General features: G+C 32.7%; 1 protein-coding gene across 3 annotated transcripts in view; it reads right to left on the bottom strand.

The window, feature by feature from the left end:
- Window positions 1-22,436, bottom strand: part of KIF18A (kinesin family member 18A) — a 77,349-nt gene that overhangs the window by 45,045 nt on the left and 9,868 nt on the right. For all 3 annotated transcript variants that reach the window (XR_012509632.1, XM_045524134.2, XM_074372220.1), the window contains exons 3-11: window positions 21,173-21,330; window positions 18,158-18,262; window positions 17,635-17,745; window positions 16,343-16,540; window positions 14,256-14,432; window positions 12,748-12,822; window positions 12,423-12,535; window positions 8,098-8,260; window positions 1,344-1,508 (exon numbers count right to left, since the gene is read on the bottom strand). Coding sequence is in view for 2 of the 3 variants with exons in the window: in XM_045524134.2 (XP_045380090.1) it covers window positions 1,344-1,508; window positions 8,098-8,260; window positions 12,423-12,535; window positions 12,748-12,822; window positions 14,256-14,432; window positions 16,343-16,540; window positions 17,635-17,745; window positions 18,158-18,262; window positions 21,173-21,330 (1,265 nt within the window). In the remaining variant the exon portion in view is untranslated. The remainder of the gene's footprint in view (window positions 1-1,343; window positions 1,509-8,097; window positions 8,261-12,422; window positions 12,536-12,747; window positions 12,823-14,255; window positions 14,433-16,342; window positions 16,541-17,634; window positions 17,746-18,157; window positions 18,263-21,172; window positions 21,331-22,436) is intronic.

The raw sequence follows: 22,436 nt of genomic DNA, 5'->3' as shown, positions 1-22,436 counted from the left end.
CTGCATTCCTTTGTACTGAATATTTAATATTTCATTTCACCTGTATTTATTTTCAGTCTAGTGCTTCTCTAGAAATTTGAAGATTCCAGAGGACTAGACGCCAATTAGCTAATACATAATATAGACTTTCAGAAAAGCATCATCAAAGTAAAGACTTTAGATGTCCCTCCTTTAGAAAAACAGAATATAAAGAAGTCATTGTTTTAAAGTGCTAGGTGGGTATTTAGAGGGGTGGAGGTATAGCTCAGTAGTAGAGTGCATGCCTGGCATGCACAAGGTCCTGGGTTCAATCCCCCGTGCCTCAGCAAAGGGGAAAAAAAAAAAAGTATTAGGCATTTAGATAAAAATTACTTTGAAGCAGTTGCCTGCTAGCTACTTATTCCATATTTATTTTCCCCTTCTTTCTACTTAAGAGAGCTCTAATTTTGTTCAGGATGCCAATGTGTCCAGCAAAAACACTCATCCTTCCAGATTCCCTTGCATCTAGGGATAGCGACATGACAATTCTAGTCAATAAGATATGTCTGTTAGGGATTTCTGGAAAAGTTTTTGCTTTCCCAATACAGATCTCTCTCTCCTCTTTCTTTTACTTTTCTTCTTTCGGCCTAAGTGTGAACTTAAGACTAAAGATGGAATAGTGATAGTGCAACTATGAAATGAAAAGTATAATGATGACACTGATGAAATTTGGGAGGTACTATGTTCGGAATGAACTGCATACTTTCAAGAATAATTATTGTTAAGTGGGCAAAATATAGCCCTAACTGCTAAGGGCACTAAAGTCAGATTTCTACAGTGTTGCAGTTGAACACAATTCGGATCTGACTCAGCCATTAACCATCACTACTCATCACTACTCTTAATAAATATAACCTTTTGCCATTCTAGATGGAATCTCTTCAGTTCAGTACATAAACATACACACATACAGCTTTCAAACCAGCTTTCTTCAGCCATAATACAAACAACGCTGATGACATTTAAAACTATTTTTGCACAAAATATCAAGTATTAAACTTAAATTACCTATATGATAAAAACTCAAGTACAGTTTGAAATAGAATTACTTCATTCTAACCTAAGAGGTACCTCATAAAAAGATGCATTCACTTAAGAATAACATTTAAAAGTAACTTTACTCTTCTGAAAGTACAGAAAAGGCAAATCTAGTAGGTAATTAGAAAGACAGAAGGTATCTTCAGTTAAAAACAGTAAAATGAGTCAATTAAATCTCAGGGAGATGGAGCAAAAGTTGTGAAGGATATTTACTCAATAATGAAGACAATGAGTTTAAAGAGCTCAGCTCTTACAAAATAAATCTAAATATACAAACACATACATACCTTTGGAATATGACCATTCTGACCTAAGAGTCCCATTTCGGCTTCGACACGGTGGAGCCAATTAGTATTCTCATCAAATTGCTTCAATTCCTCCTCCCTTTTCTTCTCTAGGTAGCAGCGGCGAGTTTTCAACATTGCAAGTCTATGATCTCGTTTGCAAGTGGCCTGAAAAATAATGCATTTAATAGTCAACCTAATTTTTATGATATTTGATGTATGTGATATTATTAGTACAGTGGTATATTTCCTTTTAAGTTTGCTACCATAGTCTATTAAATTAGGCTATACTTTTGTACTTAAAGCTATTTCTCCCTTGAAATCTCACAATAGTAGTGCTTGCAGGAAAATAGGAAATTGAGTTGTGAGTCATTTTTATAAAATTACATGTTGAGAGTTTATGGCTTTAAGAAATACAGTGGCCAAACTGAAGTGTATAACTTTTTTTTTTTTTTTTTTTGGTGCTAAAATACATTCCTTTAAATGTTGTATTTGAAAGGTTCATACAAGGTCTGGTAAGTCCCATGATGTCCTTACTCAAAACAAAGCGGATGCAAGTCCTGCTCTTATTTTCCTTCAATTTGAAAGATATGAAGAAGTGAGGTGTTCAGTAATTCTGGTTTTGCTTCCAAGTCCTTTAGACTGCTATTGCAAATGAGAGAAAATGAGCTTATATCACAGTGCTCATAAATATCTTATCATTGGTTCAGGACCCATAATGGGTATTCCAAATATTTTTGGTGTTTCATCTGGACATAAATTGAGATCAAAACTGGCCTTCTGGTTTTTCACCCAAAGGGTCTTGCATACTATCATGAGCACTGTGGGCCAGAACAGCTTGACCTCTCTGAACTTGCCTAAAGACACTGAACTCAATATTCATCAGATATGATAGCTGATCCTGAGATAATAAATTTCCAAAGATTAGAACAAGCACTTGAAGCTCATTTGGGAAGTAGGGAATATAAGAATGAAAAAAAAGCAGGAACTACATTTGAACTTGATTAAAGATCTTACTCTCTTTAGGAGATTAAGTTTTTATTATCTTTTAAAAAGATATGTTGACATTTTTGAGAAAAGTAAGCAGTAAAGAAATGTGGAAAAATATGAAACAATGTTGCTCTTCTCACTACCTCTTTTTGTTTGTTTTAGAAAATAATCAGTTATTTTTCATTAAAGTGTTACTCATGTTGTCATGCAATGGGTAATCAATTATTCTTTAATTAAAACATAAATATATTTCTGTAAATCTCAGTTTAAACTTCTAATAGAATACTGGTAATGAAATCCACATAGACAAAAGCTCTTTGAGACACTAAAAAAATTTTTTAAAGGAGAAAGAGGTCCTGAAACCTGAAAAGTTTAGAACCACTGATATAACAGAAGATAGAATATGTGGTTTCTTGACTTTCTTCTGCTATTCAGCAAGTGTGAAAACTTAGGTAAGTCAATCTCAGTGGGTCTTTAGTCACCTCATCTGAAAAAATGAACATAAAAGTATTGTACCAGCCTGAAGAAAGGTAATTAAATCAAATTATCTTTATTTTGCTTTAACATTTAGAAATGTTGTACCAAGTCTTAGAAATCAGAGCAGGAAATGATCTGCAGGTCTTATGGCAGTCAATATTTAATATCAAAAAGATTCCAACAGAAAATCTCAAAAAATCTACTTCTAATGTCCATTAATTGTATTCTCTATAATGGTTCTCTATGGGGACATTTTCCATCAGGGTAATTTCTATTGAATTACTGTTCTGAAATAAATAGCAGGTAAGTGTTTGGAAATAAATTCTAAAATATGTATGTTAAACCATGACATTAAAGTAAATTGTTTCCCATTAAGGTTTCTAAAAAGCTCCATATATTTTATTAACAAATCTCCAGAATACCATAAAAGGTCTTGAGTAAGAATAAACATATAATTCTAAAGTATTAATTATTGCTTTGTGCTAAAGGACTACAATAAACTCATTATTTCACTAAAACTAATTTGCATATTATCTTTATACTACCATGAAATTACTTAGGAGCTTCACTTTAATACTAATCTCAGAGTCCATACTCTAGAGCCATTTATAGCTGAATCAATGAGATTATTTTAGCAATTACGATAGTAAACCTCTTTGGAGGGTCCCAAACAGATATAAAATTTCTTGCCCCAGCAAGCAGTTTGGTAAAACTATAGTGTGACACTTCTGTGAGAACAAACAAACTCAGCCTCTAGATGGCTTCCTCTGTTTTTCAATAGTTTATAACGAATAAATTAAGAGGTTTTATCTCCTTTGCTTATCTGGTCTCAAAGAACGACTATACAAATTGGAACGTGGATTGAAATGACCAAAAGTAAAATATCATAAAAGGTAAGTGGGTTGAAAAAAGCAGAAGAAAAAACATGCAAACAGAAAATAATTAAAGAAACCAGCCAAACCCATTCCTTTACTCTATGTCTTTTCTAAGTACACACATTCAAAATTCAATGCGGTAAGTCAAAGAGAGTAAAATAAACACTATTTAAATTATCTTGGGATTAAATAGACCAAACTCATTAATTGTACTAATATTCTAAGGTTCAAAAAATGGCAGTCTGATCCTAAGCTCTGGTAATATAATAATCCTTTGCTTCAAAGATTGCCTTTTGACTGCAAAAACAGACTGTAAAATTCCTGGCAACCAAAGCTTCCACAATTTGGCTCACTACCCCTTCTGGAATTGACTGTCAATAACTCCCAATATGGCAAATAGTCTTATATCATGTGCCATCTCCAATCTATTCATAGTGGTTAACTCTGGCAACTTCAGATTCAGAGACAAAGAGTACTGCAATCAATCAATGATACAAGTAAAGGAGTGGGAATTCGCAGGAAGCATTGAGTATAGTTACGCACTTCCACACACACTGTCCTACAAATAAGCTGTGCTCTGGTCAAACCGATGTCCCATTTAGAATACACTATTCTTTTTTATTTTTTTCCCCCCACTGATATTCTCATGCAAGGCCCAGCATAAAGCTCATCTCTCCACCAAGAAGCCTTTCTTCACCACAACTGGAAGCCACAGTTTTCTCCTCTGAATAGCTATAACACTTAAAGTACTTATAGTACAGCCAAATGATCAAAAGTGCGGACTCTGAGGCCAGACGGCCAGAGCTTAATATTATTTCAGCTATGTTAATTAGGTATATAACTCGAGATAGCTTACTTGAATTCTCAGTTGCCTCTGTTGCTCACAAATGGTGATAATATAGGATCTACCACATAGGCTTGTTACAAATACTAAATATATTAACCCATGCAAAAGCAATTTGAAAAGTGTCTGGCACATAATTAATGCTCAATATTAGCTGTTTTTATTGTTATACTACTACTGATGTGACAATCATATAGTGCTATGTCATTTTTATATAATTTCATTGCTTCAACTAGCTTTTAAATAATTGAAGCTTATATAATGTCTCTTTTCTTTACCTCTATTGTGTCTAGCACAATGCTTTGCATAGAAACAAAAAGGTTCAAAAAAAGCTGGTGTCAAAAGTTGAGATGTTAAGCTAGTATTAACTTCTCATGACTAAATTTCTTGTTTTTTTTTCAAGAAATCAGATAATTGCACCTTCATATAATTGACATTTAATGGATACCTACATAAAATCGAAAAGAATTATTATCCTCATTGAAAATTACTCTATAATACATGCAAATAATTAAGATAATATACACAATTATTAGAACATGTAATATAGTACTATTTCAGAATTCACTTAGTAAATATATGAAAGGGGTTCATTACAACAAACTGATATATTAAATATGAGATAGTCTGTTACTTGGAAGTCATGAAGATTATCAAAAATATTGGCAAAAATTTTGCAGTTCAAGAAAGTTAAAGTACAAACATAGCAATAAATCTCAAAGATATAAATTCCATTTTTCTTCTGCTCTAAAAGGATATGCGGAACATTTTAAATGCATTTGAAAAACAAAATTAAAAACAAGTTTTCAGTATTCAGCACATTATTAACTATAGGCACTATGCTGTACAGTAGTAGATCTCCAGGGATTATTTGTCTTGCATAACTGAAACTTTGTACCCTTTGAGTAATACTTGCTGGTTTCCCTTCCCACAGCCCCTGGCAACCACCATTTGACCCTACTTCTGAGTTTGACTTGTTTGGATTTTTCATATAAATGGTACATATCATGCAGGGTTTGTCCTCCTATGTCTGGCTTATTTCACTTAGCATAATGTCCTCCAGGTTCATCTATGTTGCAATTGGCAGGATTTTCTTTCTTTTTTTGTAAAAGCTGAATAATATTCTATTGTTGTATACTTAAAAAACGTTAAGAGGGTAGATTTTATGCTAAGTGTTGTTACTAAGACACTATTATTAATAATAAAGAGGGTGGAGGAAACTTTAGAAGGTGATGTATAGGCTTATGGCATAGGCTGTGCTGACAGTTTCACTAGTGTATATTATCGCCAAACCCGTCAAGTTGCCTACATTAAATATTTATGGGGCTTTTTTGGTATGTCAATCATATATACCAGTAAAGTGGTTTTAAAAATAAAGGCATTTTCAATAAGGCATAGCAAATGTATATTCAGTAAATGATTAACTAATTTTATAATGTAGTTTAACAGCTATTGATAAACTCATGTATTAATACATTTTTATTAACATCTTATAATTAATTTCTTAGCATATCACATCTTTCCCATTTCATATGCTGAAGAAAACCCTAAAATGCTAGTTTTTTAAAGCACTATTTAAAATTTGATGGCTTTCAGACATTAAAAAAAAAATAAAAATTTTATGTATTGTTAACTTCTGGGAAGGTAGAAAAAGAAGGCTCACTTGGGGCAGAAGTCTAAGTGGACGGGGAAGTTATTTACAAGAGGAAAGTTTTAACAAGTAATATGTAAATCCATCTCATGCATTACCTACATGGTTAAACTACATAAAATACATAAAAACGCAATTAACTTTATCATCAATGAACACCAAAACTAGAGGAATCCAATATTTTCAAAATGTTTATTTTTCTGATCTTTGATAATCTGAAGTGGCACATTTCCAAGTACACATTTTTTTTATCCTGCTTAGAGCACATGTTTCTTGAATTTACATCATATTGACATCTTATTAGCCCTGAAAATTCTAAGCCTTAAATTTTGTAAATTATCCTTTCCCCTCATAGATCTCCTTCAGAATATCTATTAGATAAATGGATGACTTTGCAGTCTATCTTTCATGTAACAACATCTTGTTCACATTTGCTACCTTTTTATATTTGGCATGATGTCCTCACATCTCTCAGTTCCCTAATTCTCTCTTTAGCTATATCTAACATGTGTAAATCATAGGGATAAGAGCACAGACTCTGGAGGCAGCTTGTTTGGAGTTCAAATCATAGCTCTGACTCTATGAGCTGTGCGATTTTGGTCAGAATAACTTTTCTGTGCCTTGGTTTCCTCATCTTAATTACAAGGATAATATCACATGTGTTATAGGGTTTTCTCAGAATTAAATGAATTAATGTATGTAAAGTGTTTAAAACATTGCCTAGTATTGTATCTATGAAGTGAAACTTTAAATTTCAGTAAATAAATCTTTAATTGCTGGAAGTTTCATTTGTTTTTTCTCATATATATGTTCCTTCTTTTCTTTGATTCCTTTATTGTTAATTCTTTCTTTGATGACTTTTTCATTTTTTAGTTTTTATCAGGTTGCTATAGTATATGAAGTTTGGGGATTCTGTCATATTTGCTAAGTCAGCTGACCTGCTTGTGGTGGATTGTTTCACCACATGTTTTGTAATTTTGGATAGGGAGTTCTCATTAGTGGTTAGAACTGAGGATCTATTTCACTAGATTGAGTTTGTATTGCTTCTGTCCAATTCCTTACAGATTATCACTACTCTGATACCATTTTCTATGTTAATTTCTCACTCTAGGGATTTGCTAAACAATGTATGGATTGTAGAAATTCAAACCTCAAATCCTATGAAGTGTATTTATTATGACAGTATTCAAATGAGATTTTTTTTTCTTACCCTAATCTTGGCTCCTCATCTTCCTGTGCTAGTTGGTAAGATGTTTTTTTCCTGGTGCATTTCCAAAACGAAGGGTGAAGGCCTCTAAGGTTCCTGGCTTTATGTGGGGCTGGTGGGGGCTGTTATTTCCAACTCCCTGTCTCCCTTGAGTCCCTTACCTAAGTAGTAGTGTACATCAAAGCAGGGTAGTGAAAGTGGTCTGTGCAGAAGGGGAGGGAAGTGCATTACTATATTAAATAATAAAACTGATTGGAAGTTGATCTGGGTTTTTTTTAGCACTCTGCAATGGAAATTCTATCAATGCCAGTGACAAAATATTCTTCCCTGGGGAAAAAAATATACCATTGGTCTAAGTTGCAAAGTATTGCCTACATCTGGAGTGGACTGCTCTCACTGCCCTACCTTGGTACCCAGCTCTCTCTGAGTGTGTTAACTTCTCATTCAGTTTCACTAACCCTCACAGAAGCAATTGTTGTAATTGTATCTGAGATTGTAGAGATTTTTTGTTTCCTTTTTGATTTTGACACCTAGGAATTTAATTTTTTTCTTGTACATTTAAGTATACAATTAAAACAATATTTGTTAGATTTCCTCTAGAGGAATGTTTGTGGAGAATTGGTGATTGAATAACATATCCTGTTAAATTTCTGGAATTATAAGCCCCCATGTTTTTACCTTCTCTAAAATTTAATGATAAAGTTGTTAAATACCTTTTCTACTTTGTCTTCAGAACACATCATTTCTATTTGCTTATGGCACTGTTGTTGATAGAATGACTTAAGTTCATTTTCTTTAAGCAACATTTCTAACTTCAGATATTCTTGCCTGATTTCTTCTCGATTCTGGAACAAGCAGTTCAGAATTTCTTGAAATCTACCAAAAATAAAACACACAGAATCTCACTATTTTGTGACAGATAATACAAGTGTACTTAAACAGAAATATATGAACAAGAGCATATATTCCACCCATAGAATTAGACTCAGTGATAAACGGCAAATAGGTTAGACTGACTGTTTCCTATTAAATTACAAAAATGTTTGGAAAGGGTTATGAAAATTATTTTTATAACACTGGATTTCCCTCTCTCTCCTCCAAATAAGATCATGTTATTAAAAGATATAGGTATTATAAGGCCTCTAGTGTTAGTCATATACTGTATTTTGTTTACATAATCTACCTGCTAACCAAAAAGAAAATATTTTGTTTTTAAGAAAAGGATGATAATCTGGACCTGCACTATCCCAATTAACAAGGCCCCAGAAGCAACACAGTACTGTGTGCTGTTTTGCTGTTGGCTCACTGTGTATAAACAAGCAGTGGGAGGGATAATCATATGGTGCCTCTATGGCCCCCTAGGGAAAGTGAGATAGTCAGTTTTTAGCTTCAGAACTTGTTACAGTGAAAACACACCATACGGTTAGGTACCCCCTACAGTCTGGCTAAGAGTCAGCTGACACTGCCAGGACCCAAAACATTCAAGTTTATAATGTGGTAAATCTAGAAAAGCCGCTCCACTGTGCTTCCTCCAAAGGGCAATGCAGATATAGGGAATCAAAGTTGGGGAGTGTGACTCACATCTCCTCAAATGCATACAGACCTAAAGCGGATTCACTTTGGTGAAAGCCCTAAATGGAACCTGCAATCTTGCATCCCCCAGGGTCAGCAGAACATTGGTCACAGCAATACTCTGATTTTATAAAAATATATTTACACTTTTAAGTAACAAATCAGGCCTAAGCTACAGAAACAGTAAAACAATTATACCTAGGCAAAATTCTCAAAGAAAGATTAGCTGTGAAGCTTTTAAAATAAAATGGTAACAAAGCAGATACACTTAAAAATAAATGTTCTTTGGCCAGAATTTTAGGTATATTTGTAAGAATCTATGGTAAAAACACTGACAATTTACGTCAGTAGTTCTTAATGAAACTCTGTTGGGAATGAATATAAACCACAATACATCGACTTCACTGCAGTTTTGTCAAACTGATAAATATTTCATAGGAAGTATGTACAGACATTGAAATTTCATTGTATTATATTACAACAATGCTAATGCCAGTAAATGATTTGATAAGTTATCTTTAGGTTATGCCCAAAGATAATTTCTTAGTTTTTCTGTAACATTTCACCCAAGGACATAGTTAAATATTGGTCAATTTTGAAAGTTTATGGTCCAGACTTGTAGTTGGTGGTGTTTAGCGTTTAGGATGGAAGTAGTGGAATTAGTATCAAAGGTTTCTAGAGAGCTGTTTTTAAAAAAAAACTATCATTTGAAAAAAAAGAGTTCTAAGGGAATGACTAATAATAACTATTTTCTAGTCATTTAAAACATTCAAGTAGCTAGAAAACCAAAATCTTTACTAATAATCTTAAGTGACACATGATGAACTCTAGACAATTTTCTTGGTATAATCACAAGTGAAGTTTTATAATTAGTCTTTATAAAGAACAACTGTACTTTCTTCTTATGCTTTTTTTGAATATTATCTTTCCAAAGACCTTTGATAGAAAGCAAATATTGCACATTCTTTCCTTTATTTAAACCTCATAAAAATGTTATTTCTTTAAAGACACTTGAAAATTCATGGCTTTAAACAAGTTCTATGCAACATTATATGACTGATGTGATAAAAAGTATTTCATATATTTCTTTCAGAAGACAGATTTTTTGAGAGAAAATGACAAAGGCTATGGGATACATAATTTTATTATTACCTTCTTTATAAATACAAGTAAATTATTCAACCTGCTGAGTGAATTAAAACTTCAAGTTTTATTATTGGTTGGGTTGAAATGTGAAAAGCACCAAAGTTTATTTCATAGCTCAGGCCATCTCCCTTTTGAGCCATTTTACCAGAAAAAAAGAGTTAATAATTTAAAGCCATCAACTCTGGAAAAGTCTACTAACTGGTAAGGTTTTTAATTGGTAACAAGATCTGGTTAAGCAGCACTGAGCAATTCCATGTAAGCAATGACACCAAATGTGAGCAGTTGGTGACTGCTTTAATTGTCAAGAAGCTTGCATCAACAAAGAGATATCTGGTTGAATGAGGACCAATACCATTTTTGACTAACAAAATGAAATAATAATACAACAACTAATAATATATCAGAGTTAAAAGCTTTCTTTGTTAAGACTAGATGAATAATGAGGAATCAATTTTACTTAAGTTATTTTTTAAAAGACACTGTAAAATTGGTGGGATATAACAAAAAGCTTCAAAAGACTATAAAATACAACAATTTTATCTTGACAATGGGCTGCTAAGGGGATTAACAGAAAATAATTTAAACACTTTAGAAAATCTCCGGTATGAACAGAATTCTTCTACTATAACAATATGTGGGTCAACTTTATGCTATATTGTCACTGACAGAGAGAAATAACTGTTTAATTACTTCTTTTGGTTTCTGTAAAATGGGATAGTATGGGAGTAAAAGAATTAGAATTAAAAAGGGATGATAAATAGTTCTCGCCCTAATCTTACACTGATAATTGAGGAAACAATACTCCATTTCAAATTTCAGAGTTGTTGTAGAGATCAGATGAAATTAACATGGGACTAAAAATCATCAAAACCTACAAAGCCAACTCCAAAAATAAAGTATTATTATTATTAGAAGTAGTTATCTTAGCATCTGGGGTCAACTGAGGCAGAAGAAATGATTTTTTTTCAAAATTAAGGATATTTTATGAAAACGTTAATATACAAATCCAGTTTTAAAAAGGTATTGTACTTGAAAATAGGTTTAGTCACTGTTGACTAGCCTTCCTCATGTACACTAAGACATCTTCTACAAACTCTAGAGTTTGTTCCAAAACATTGTGAATAATCAGTGGTTTAAGTTGTGGTTAGTTTTTCATATGAATGATAATAGAAAATTACCTTTGGAGAATGTTAGATAAGTTTAACTTTATTCAACTTTAATCAAAGTTGAACAGATTCCTTTAGTAACAGGGCCTCTTAGAGCTTTCAATATGCTAATATACTTCAGAAATCTCTTAGATTCCGTAAGTAAGACATAATTTCCAAACTTGCTTGATCCAAGAATTTCTTAATGTCTTCTTAGAACTACTCAAGATTCACAGCTTTTGAACTAGTGTCCCATCAGGACAACCTACAAATTGTCTAAGTTGCTTAGAAAAAAGGACTTGTGAGTACTGTATTACTAACAGCTTTCTTTTTAAATTTACCAGCTAAGAAGCTTAGAGGGAATCTACCAAATTTCTGCATCAATTTAAATCACTGAGAGATGTCCCTTCAAATAATTCACTGCTTAAACTCAGTAAGTATATTATTAAGAGTTACATAAAGTCAGAAAAGGGTAGATAGGATTTACATGAATCATATAAATAATGATAATGCCAGATGCAATTGCTTGAATGTTTGTGTCCCCTAAAATTCATATGTTGAAACCTAATACCCAAGGTGATGGTATTGGGAGGTGGGGCCTTTGGGAGATGATCAGGTCATGAGGGTGGAGACCCCATGAATGGTGTTAGTGCCCTTATAAAAGATCCTCCAGAGAGACCTTCCTTTCTTTTGGCTACATGAGGATGTGAGAAGTCTACAACCTGGAAGAAGGCCCTCACTCAACCAGGCTGGCACCCTGCATCTTGGACTTCAAGCTTCCAGAAGAGTAAGAAATAACTTTCTGTTCGTTTGTTTATAAGCTAGCTAGTCTGTGGTATTTTGTTACAACAGCCAGAACGGACTAAGACACCACAGAAGAAAAATATGAAATCTACTAAAAACTAATTTCATAAGTAACATACTTGGCTTTACTTTCTCCAACTTATACCTAAGTCTTGGTTCTTCTCTTTATCTGTATAATCACGATTAAATTACCTGATCTCCAAAGTGTGCAATATAAGACCAAACGGTGACTTCCTGAATTCAGTTGAGAATATATAAAGACAAACAACAAATGGTGATGATACTGTAAAACATCAGACTAAATTTAAAATTTTAAATATCTGACTAAATTTTTTAAAATCCTCAAAATGAGATCTTAACGTCATTTTTACCTTTCAATTTCTTTTTCATGAGGGTTTGAAATCATTAACTTTGCTTTGTTATTTTCATCAGTAATGGCTTTCTGTTCTTCATAGGCCTTTAGTTTTTCTTTTAACATTAAAATCTAGTAAAGAGAAACAGTAGTTAAAATACAAAACAAATTATTTGTCTTCATAATGCATGGCCACAGAAAAAGTTTAGCTGTGAAAAATAACTGAACAAGCCAGATTTCAATTGTAATAGGAAAGCACATCAAAGTTTTAGACAATAAAGATTGCAGAATCCCATAAATGGGGAACTGAGGGAGATTAGCAATAATGTAAAGGGCAGACATACCTCTTCCTTCTGTTCATTACAGATCTTTACATACTGAGTTATATGATTGTCGAGGTTAAGAACATTGCTTCTCAACTGTTGAAAAATAGAAATTAAGATTATGTATATATAGAGATAACAATCACAGAGTTATATACACAAACAAAATGGCATTATATTTTCATGAATTCAGTTCTCTATAAATTCAGAATTTGTGACGATTATGATTATGTGACAATCGTGATAAATTATGCTGATGTTTAAAATCTATGACAAGAGGATGTGCTGTGGACATTAGCACATCAATAATATAAATGAAATTATAAAGAAATCGCCTTACTATCTGAAAAAAGGTACTTTTAAGAACTTGCAAAGCATTCACTCACATTATAATAAAAATTGCCCACTTTCTTTATCTTTTCCCCTCACTTCTAAGAAACAGGTAATTTTAATTTCCACCCATTTATAAGTTCAAGTAGTTTTTAATGAGTTCTTAATACATTTTATCCTTTTTATAAAAGTATGGCCCTCTTGGCAGCTATGGAACAGTGGAAAAAATATTCAACATGTAATCCAAATACTTGATTTTGAGGCCCTGCCCACTTCTCACTGAACTTAGAATTTAACACTTAAAAACTCTGAACATGTGATTCCTCAACTGTAAAGTAGAGGTAGAAATGACTTCTTCAATGGGTTGGTGTAAGGATTGCATGAAAAGCCTGTGTGAAAAACTTTTGTACATCCATATAGTACAACCTTTCCCAATTTATTGTACAAACAATATATAAACATTTCTCTAAGGAAGATAACAACCTCCTTATCTTCATGCAATGGGAGTAGCAGAAGGGTAAGTGGGAAGAGAAGCCATCACATCAGCTGAACTCCCATTCTATTCCAACCCTGAGATCCTGTGATTTTACACATACATCATGTTTAACTTACATTTTAAAAAATTACCCCAAACTACTGGCAAAATTACTGAGCTAATCAATCAAGATTATATTGCTGGAGCTACACAGACTGGTTACATCAGTATCATGAGCGTGGAAATAATTTTTAAAAGGCTATTTACTTCACAAACTGAGGCAGATACTATATCTGCTTTACAGATGAAGTAACTAAGGTTTGGAGAGATTAGCTAACATGCCCTAGATTTTCAGGTAGAAAGTGTTGGTGCTGGGCTAGGCAGAGTACCAGCCTTGGCTGCAACTGATATGTTAAAGCCTTCAGCAATTACTTGAGCTGCCATCAAAATATCACATGCCATGATGTGAAAAGAGTTAGAAAGAAAGGCACTAAAGCATCCTAGCTGCCCAAAGACTAAATGTAACAGTATCTATTATATATGTAATCAAGATGCTTAATGGTTTAAGTGTCTCAGTTAATACTCAATTAATGAGGTTAGTAAACACATTTCTAACTGTTTCCTAACTCATTAGTAGAAATACAACTCTAATATTTTGCTGGAATTACAGAAAAGAAGAAAATGCACCCAATACCCTTACAACAAAGGCAGAGTAAACACTTACAGAAGATTTAATGTCCTTTGCACGGTTAGCATACTTAAGAGTGTTATATGTGTCATCGTAGAACACAGAGGAAGGACTAACAGCAGCTATCATTATAGTTTGACAGTTTCCTCCAAGAGAATCCTTTAACAAGCGAGTGAGCTTACTATTTCTGTAAGGAATATGCTGATTCTTCCTCTGAAAGAACAAAAAAAGAATTCTTATGTCATTTTCCACATTCAAATGCAAACCTGCTACCATTTCACTATAAGAATTTAAGCACTGCCCAACTTTTTCCAGACTCATGATATAATTAGTGACTGAAACGATGATAATGAATCTTATGAGACTATTCAGTGAATATATAAAACAAATATCCCAGTGAAAAACTGTATCTCCATCTGATTAAATATGAACTTTAGTTAATCATAAAATTTCAGTATTGCTTCATTAGCTGTGATAAGTGGACCATATTAATGTGAGATGCTAACAGAGGAAATTGAGTGTGGGGTATATTTAACAAAATCTTCCTGTATTATCCTTATAGCAACTTTTCTATAAAACTATTCAGAAACAAAAATGTCTATTAAAAAAAAAAAACTCCATTCATTTTTTAAAAAGAAATTAAAATACAAAAGTAATATATGCCCTATAGAAATATACTAGAGGAATAATAAGAATTCTGCATGGCATAGAGCTACTTCTCTCCTTAAATAACCATCTAACATGAATACAAAATATATTATAATTAAAATCTTACAGATATTTTATCTGAAAACACAACATTTCTAAGAGAACTTAATTTTTCTAGGTTTTCTTTTACTTAAAAGTTAATAGTTCTGATTTTAAAGTAATAATTTTTTCAAACACTACCACTTCTATATACAAACAGAACAGTACAGTGTTAAGCTTAAAGCAACTTTATGCTATCCAATGTAAACCTTTCATATTATAGAAGAGAAAAATGAAGCTTGGCAAAAAGTGAAATGACTTGCCTCAGGTCACATGGCAGGTAATTCACAAAGCTAGGAATGGGCCCCAGGTCTCCTAACTCCCAGTACACTATGCTGTCCACCATAGATAGCAGTCTTTCCCAATCACTGGGGAAGATGCACCGTTGGTGCTACTTGGAATGATTTTGCTTGTCACTGACTAGTAAATGGCTCAGATGGAGTCAACTAATAAAATTAAATAAGTATATGGAAAAAATATCATGAATGGCTTAAGTTTAGACAATCAGTCTCTATACCCTGCTGTCTGCCTACATGTTTGAGATTTTAACTTAGAATATAAAATATATCTCGCTTTTGTAATCTTCATGTGATTTTAGTAACTTGCCTTTTTAAAAAAGACTTCCCAAATCATTTGAATTTACTTCATACTAGATCAAAATGCAACATTTTGAAGAGTTTAACAGTAACTTTCCTAAAGCTTTTGAGTTTGGCTTTAACTTAAATTACCATATTTTAACTTTAAAACAAGGAAGTCATTTTTACAAATACAGAAGTTATCAAATATGCTCTGTTCTAATAAGTACTTCTAGCATACAGTAGATTTAAAATATTTTTAAATGCCTTAAAGTCATCTAGCAAACACTATCTGATTAGGTGATTTAATTACATTTTCTACCTTAAAACTCCTCTTTCTCTCTAAGAAAAACTAACACTTTAATATTTAATACAACTTTACAGTATGTACATAAAATACTAACCAGACCAGAATTAAGCTTTTCTGAAATGCGTTTTTTGTTTTCATGCCAGTTCAATTATCTTGCTTGCTCTGTAGTGACCATTAAATGGGAATTTTAAAAAATCAAATTCAAATAAATGATGAGAATGTACCATAGAATATTAACTATCAATCTTATATTCATCAAATTCTGATTATAAAACTAGAAGTTAAAAAAACAAAACAGCACTCCCCATAGCTTTATTTGAAATAATAGGCTCTCTGAGGTCTTTGCTCTGTATATAAACATTATTGTTACATTCTTAAAATCTGATTTATAGTAGACCTTAAAAACAAAATTATGTTAAAAATAACTTTCTAAGAACTATACATATTTCAATATCTCAAAATACTTAAACAAATAAGCATATAGTACCTACCTTTGTATCTGCTAAGGCATTGATAACATTCCCAAGAGCTAAAAGTGATCGATTAATATTTGTGCCTTCTATAAACCGGGTCCCTTTAGCACTGGTAGAACTGGCTCTCTCAGACCCTGCCAGGTCAATGAGTGACATCTTGGCAATTCGGACATTTTGGTTGATACTTGCTGTTTTATCTTGTTGTCTCAAATAAATCTTTATGAAATTACAGGAGAATAGGGAAAATGAGAACTAGAGTTAACAAAATTAAAAGGGAAATGTACACTTTATTTTTAAAACAGCAGGAAATTAATTATTTTCATTTAAAAGAACAAGGTATAATCTGACTGACTGATAACCAAGAGTACCAAAAGTAATCACCAACATTAAGAAAAATTTGAAAATAAAAAGGTTTCCTATATGGGTACCAGAAGGCAAGTTAATTCCTGTCCTGATAGGTCAAAAACAACTGCCACTTGTATTCTGGTAACCCTTATAAAGCAAGGGCTAAGACATTTTGGGGGAAATCTCAGTGTCCCAGATAAACATTTCTCTCAAGACTACTGATAAATCAAGAGTCAGTGGTAAGAAAAGAAAAGATTAAAATTTTGTGGCCTGAAGACTTTCTAAATGACCTGATTGCTTCAGATCTAAATTCTTTCAACTATAACTTTCAACAATTTCTTTCTAAAAGATGAGTTTCACATAGCATAATCCAGAATTAAGTTATATAATCATTTGGATTTTAAAAGGACTAGAAACTACAAATAATAACTAAGACCCTATGCTTTAGCTTTTTCTAGAATTGTATTCCTAAAAAGTACTGTATCAACAGAATCACATGCTTCCTTAAAGAATGCAACTACTTACATGGTCACTATGGTGAAATCTTTTGAAAACTCAATCAGTATCTCCCCATTTATTTGTTCTGTAAATCTAGATCTATAAAGAGAAAGTTTGCTCTGAATCTAAGATTATCTTTTGGAAAGATTAAATATTTTCACCAACTCAGAAAAAAAACAAACACTGCAACATCTAACACTACCACTTTACTATTCTCTATCTTCTTACAGATAAAAATTTACATTTCTAATTTACAACATGTCAATTCTAAATATTCTTGACAGTCATCTCAAATCTAAATACTTTTGATAGAATCTTCTCAAAGCTGCAAAGTGATCGCTGAGAAGTAGAGAGGTCCACAGATGAAGAGATTTTTTTTTTTTGTATGTGTGAAAATTACCATCCATAAATTTGGGTTCATTTATTTCTCATTCAGTTTTATGAGCAATAGTCTAGCAACCTGTTACCTGAAAAACAGCATGAGAGCGAGAAGATGTAGCATTCATATCAGTGGGATGCTGTGTCCTGTTTTTGTTTCCATTATCCAATAACTGTAAAATTTCCTCTGAGGATTTGGGCTAAAGAAGTTTAAATAAAAGAAAAATATACAAATTAGCCATCTACTTTAAGTTTTTAAATAAATTGTCAACAAGCAAAATAAAAGCTAAGAAAATGCTTTCCATAAATTTAAATCCCATGAAATACTGTATATCATTTGCTTAGTATTTTGGTGCCATATGAAAAATAAAAGATACCATCTAATCTCTCCAATAAAATATAAATACATTAAGCAGAATAATACACTATATTAAATGTTCAAGTAGATTTTTAAGAGAAAAGTCCATTCAGTTATTTCCAAGGGAAACAAAGTAAGACTAAAGATATACCCTGATGATTTTAACTCTACACTTGGTTATTTAAAGATAAGTAAATAGCTAAATAACCACACTTGCTATTCAAACAAGGGAAAAAGAAGTTTATAAAACACACCTGATGTAAAGTCAACCCTTGAACGACCACCCCTTTTTGGGCATCTTCCCGGACAGCAAGTGGCCCTGAATTTACTAAGAGGTCACGAATCTGTTCATTATATACCTTAAAATAAAAAGGACAACTTTAGCATTGATGTCAAAGCAACAGTGACAGCATCACACACACACCTGTACATATTGCTTATTTAAGGTTATATTAGAATTTTATCTCAAAGAGAAGCAGCAGCTCATTTCCATTCACTTCACCCCATCTATCACACATTGTCATTACTTGCTTAACATCTGAGCAAACAGATGATTACCTACACTTGGACTTAAAATTTAAAGGTGCAGTCATTATACCCTCCTCCATAATTACCAACTTGATGACTACAGTGAAAAAGAAATAAGATAGCTGAAATTGCCTTTTCTTATTTCCTGGAAATATAAGAGACACACTGTCTTGGAAAACTCTAGCAATCTGAATGTAAGTTATATGGAAGTCACATGGTTCTTACTAGAAAAGATACAAATTGTTTCATAATGCCCTAGTCCAAACGTTTTAAATTTTAAAGCTTAAAAGTTAAAAAACACCCACACTCAAAAATGGATAGTATTTATTTCAATTATCCTTCAACTACATTAAGTTTAACACATAATTCTATGATAAGTTCCATAATGGGACACACCCACATCCCAATTTGAATGATGGGGTTAAGTGATCTGTCCACAGTCACAAAGGTAATAGCAGAGCAGGGATCAGAGCCTGATATCCTCACTCTACTGCATGGCACTGAATACACATCTGTATTTTAAGTCTCTGAGAATTACTTTTTTTTTAGTAATTTCTATAAATAATGCACAGAAATAGTACTATTGACCTGATTTCATGAATTTACTAAAGGTACTAAGTTTTCTTCTTGCCAATGAAATGACAATTACAACTACTTGATTATATTTTTAAAAAACCACATATAAAATTAAGTCTTTAAGAATTATTTTGTGTAATATCTATATTATAATAAATAGTCCATAGTGGTAATTCATTGCTGGTAAAATTTTCTACAATGAATGATAACCATGTTTAAATGTAATAAACTCTTAAAAGTAGTAAAAAGATAATATGAAAGATAAATTTTTTGGTTCTCATTTTTCTGATAAGCAGCAGCCACTTTTTAAATGATTCCCCTTACCCCCTTCAATCATACAAAATACACAATTAGAACATTCACTCTCAAGCTGGTCCGTGCATCAGAATCACCTGGGAGCCTTCAAAAAACATAGATGCCTTGGCCACAATCCACACCAATTAAATTAAAATATCCAGGGGGTGAGGCCTAGGCATGTCTATTTTTAAAAAGCTCCATAGCCAATTCTGGTGTGTAGCCTGAGTAGAAAACTATTAGAATGGACACTGCCTTACCATTAATAAAATGAAAGCAGATTTTAAAAAAGGAAAAACAATCAAAAACATTATAAATAACCAAACTTCAAAATTCTCACAGTTACAAAAGTATCTAAGGAAGAAATAATGAGTACGTCCATGCTCCCTTCCTAATTAAGTTCAGAACAATTCTTTTCAGTACTTAACTATAAGAAATGAGTTTTACTTTTCTTTTATCACCAAGTTCTAAAGACCAACAAGAAAATTTTTAGCAACATAATCAATTTTTTCAAAAGTGAAGAAACTCTCCCAGTAGAAACCAAGCTATAAGACGTCAATATAACAGCAGTGACAACTAGAAATTTACTCTCGATACCACAAAGGACAGGTAGTAAAATTAGGGACCTATGTTTCTGCACTGGTTTCTGAAACACTATCTGAACACAAAGTCAGAATGTCAATCACTTAGTTATGATTTGCTGAATGCCAGCTATTAAGAGGGTAACAGCCTCAAAGAACGATAGGGTATGTCAAAAGGACACAAGACACAGTGTGAAGGAGCTGCATCTGGCCAAATCTGGCACAACTTGCGCACATAAATAAATAGTTAGAGAAAGGGATTATAATCTATTGAATAATGTTAAGACTCCATAAATCCACAATGATACAGTAAAGGAAAGGAAAAGCCCTCCTAATATTAGAAAGCCAATGAATAAATGTATATGAAATCATGGAATTCAAAAATCACTATCATCTGCCAACATAATCGTAATTAAGGCAGGAGTCACCAGTGGATGGTAAAACTAATAGATGAAAGTTTGAGGAGTAAGAGGATATTTACATTGATTCCTTATAAGTTACTGATTAATTATAAAGGATAAAGTAGTATCTTTATAGTAGAAAACTTTGTAGACACCAGCATAACAAAATTGACCAAAGCTAACATAGTCAGTAATGGGACTAACTAATTATAATTACATAGGCCTCTTGATATGATGTCATATAAGAAAAAATCATTGCCACTTCTATGGTATTTCTGAAAGTGCATAACCTGAATGCAATCATGACAAATCCAAACTAAGGGCTTTATGACAGTAACATAAAATACAAAGAAATAAAAATCCAGATTAAGGTTTAAGTTCACAAATGAACACAATTCATAATCTTAGATTTTCTTTTTCAATAAAGGACACAAAGAGTAACTAGCAAAATTGCATTAAGGTCTATAGATTAGATAACAGTATATCATTGTTAATTTCTTGATTTTGATAATTATTCAGTGTTTATAAAAGAAAATTGCATGTTTTTATAAGTCTAAGTTATAGTTCAGGAAAAAAATTGCATACACACATACAGAGAAAAATCAAATGTGGTAAAATGTTGATATTTGGGAACTCTGGGTGAAGGTTATCTGTAAGTTCTTCGTACTAATCTTGCTACTTTTGCATAAATCAGAAGTTATGGCAGAATAAAATACTTAACAGGAAAAGAGTAAGATGCATAACAAATACTTAAGACCAGGAATTTTAAAGATATATATTTATGAGAAGATTTCTGCATGATGGAATAATTTGAATGTACCACGGACCTTCTTAAAAAAAGATTTCTCAGTACTATTGATTAATGTAAAAAATGACATTGCGAACTTACCTCCAGATAAGAAACTGCGGTACTACATATCTTCTCCTCTTTAATCTCATCCATGGATTTGTAAAGGTCTAACATTGTTAGATACATCACTCCAGGCTCAGCAGCTGATCCTAGCATTGTGTGGGTCTTCCCAGCTCCAGTGGCACCATACGCAAGGACTGAGTTTTTATGAAAAGGTATCAAAGCTTTTTGTTATGACATATAACATTACAGTACCTACTGTCTATTAATAGTTCCATCTGGCTATCCTAAATGGTAACTATAAATCCACCAGATTCAAAATTAATGTACAGTGTTAACCTTAAAACCTGAGAATTTTAACACAAATTGACTTACTCCTATATTCAATATTGAGAATACAGCAGATGGTGTTATCATCCACCCATCTGCCCCCCACCTCCTCCCTTTCTTCTATAACAATCTTACAAATTTTAATCAATTATCAGTCTCATCTATTAGTCTCAGTCTTCTTTAATCTGTCCTTTAGAATTTGTACAGTTATTTTTAAGAAAACAAAATATGAATATGTTAAACCTTCTTAATTGTTCCAGTCCTATATGAGAAAGTTCAAATGCTTCACCTACAAATATTTTTAGGCACTCTAAGAGAGGACACCTGGATATCGCTCCAGCCTATTTCTACCTCTGATCTAGGTATACTAGGTAATTTCAAGTTCTCTGCAGGTGCTGTTCCTTTTCTATATTCCACTGCCTTTGTCTTGGAGAGTCCCTCTACTGAATCCAGCTGGAAAACTTTTACCTGCTCTAAATATTCAGCACAAACGTCAACTTTCCTGTGCCTTCCCTAATCGTCTTCAGTCAAAACGTCTGCTCCCTCATTTGAGCCCTCATCCTTTTACTCGAGCACGTACCACACTGTATTTCTAACCATGAGCTCCACCACACCAAAGGCCATGCATCCCTCACACCTACCTGGCACAGAGTAGACTCCGGTGCTTAGCACAGTGCCTGACATACTCAACAACAAATAACTTTGAATAGATGAATGTATACTTATGAAAACAGATAAAAGTGACAAACATACCAAAATATGAAAAAGCAACCCTGCAATAACCATGTTTCACGTCACAGGGAAGTTGGGGGAGGAAGCTGGGAAGAATTAGAAACTTGTAACTCAGGACAAGTTTGCTGAATGAATGAATTTTAGATAGAAGTCATTTACAAAATTCCTTTTAAATTTTTTATTTTGGGCAAATTACTTTGTTTTCAAGATTCTATCCAGTACAACATAAAAGTGATGTGTT

The sequence above is a fragment of the Camelus bactrianus genome, chromosome 10 (genome assembly GCF_048773025.1).
Source record: "Camelus bactrianus isolate YW-2024 breed Bactrian camel chromosome 10, ASM4877302v1, whole genome shotgun sequence".
Classification (NCBI taxonomy): Eukaryota; Metazoa; Chordata; class Mammalia; order Artiodactyla; family Camelidae; genus Camelus; species Camelus bactrianus.
This window is presented reverse-complemented; position numbering and strand designations above follow the sequence as displayed.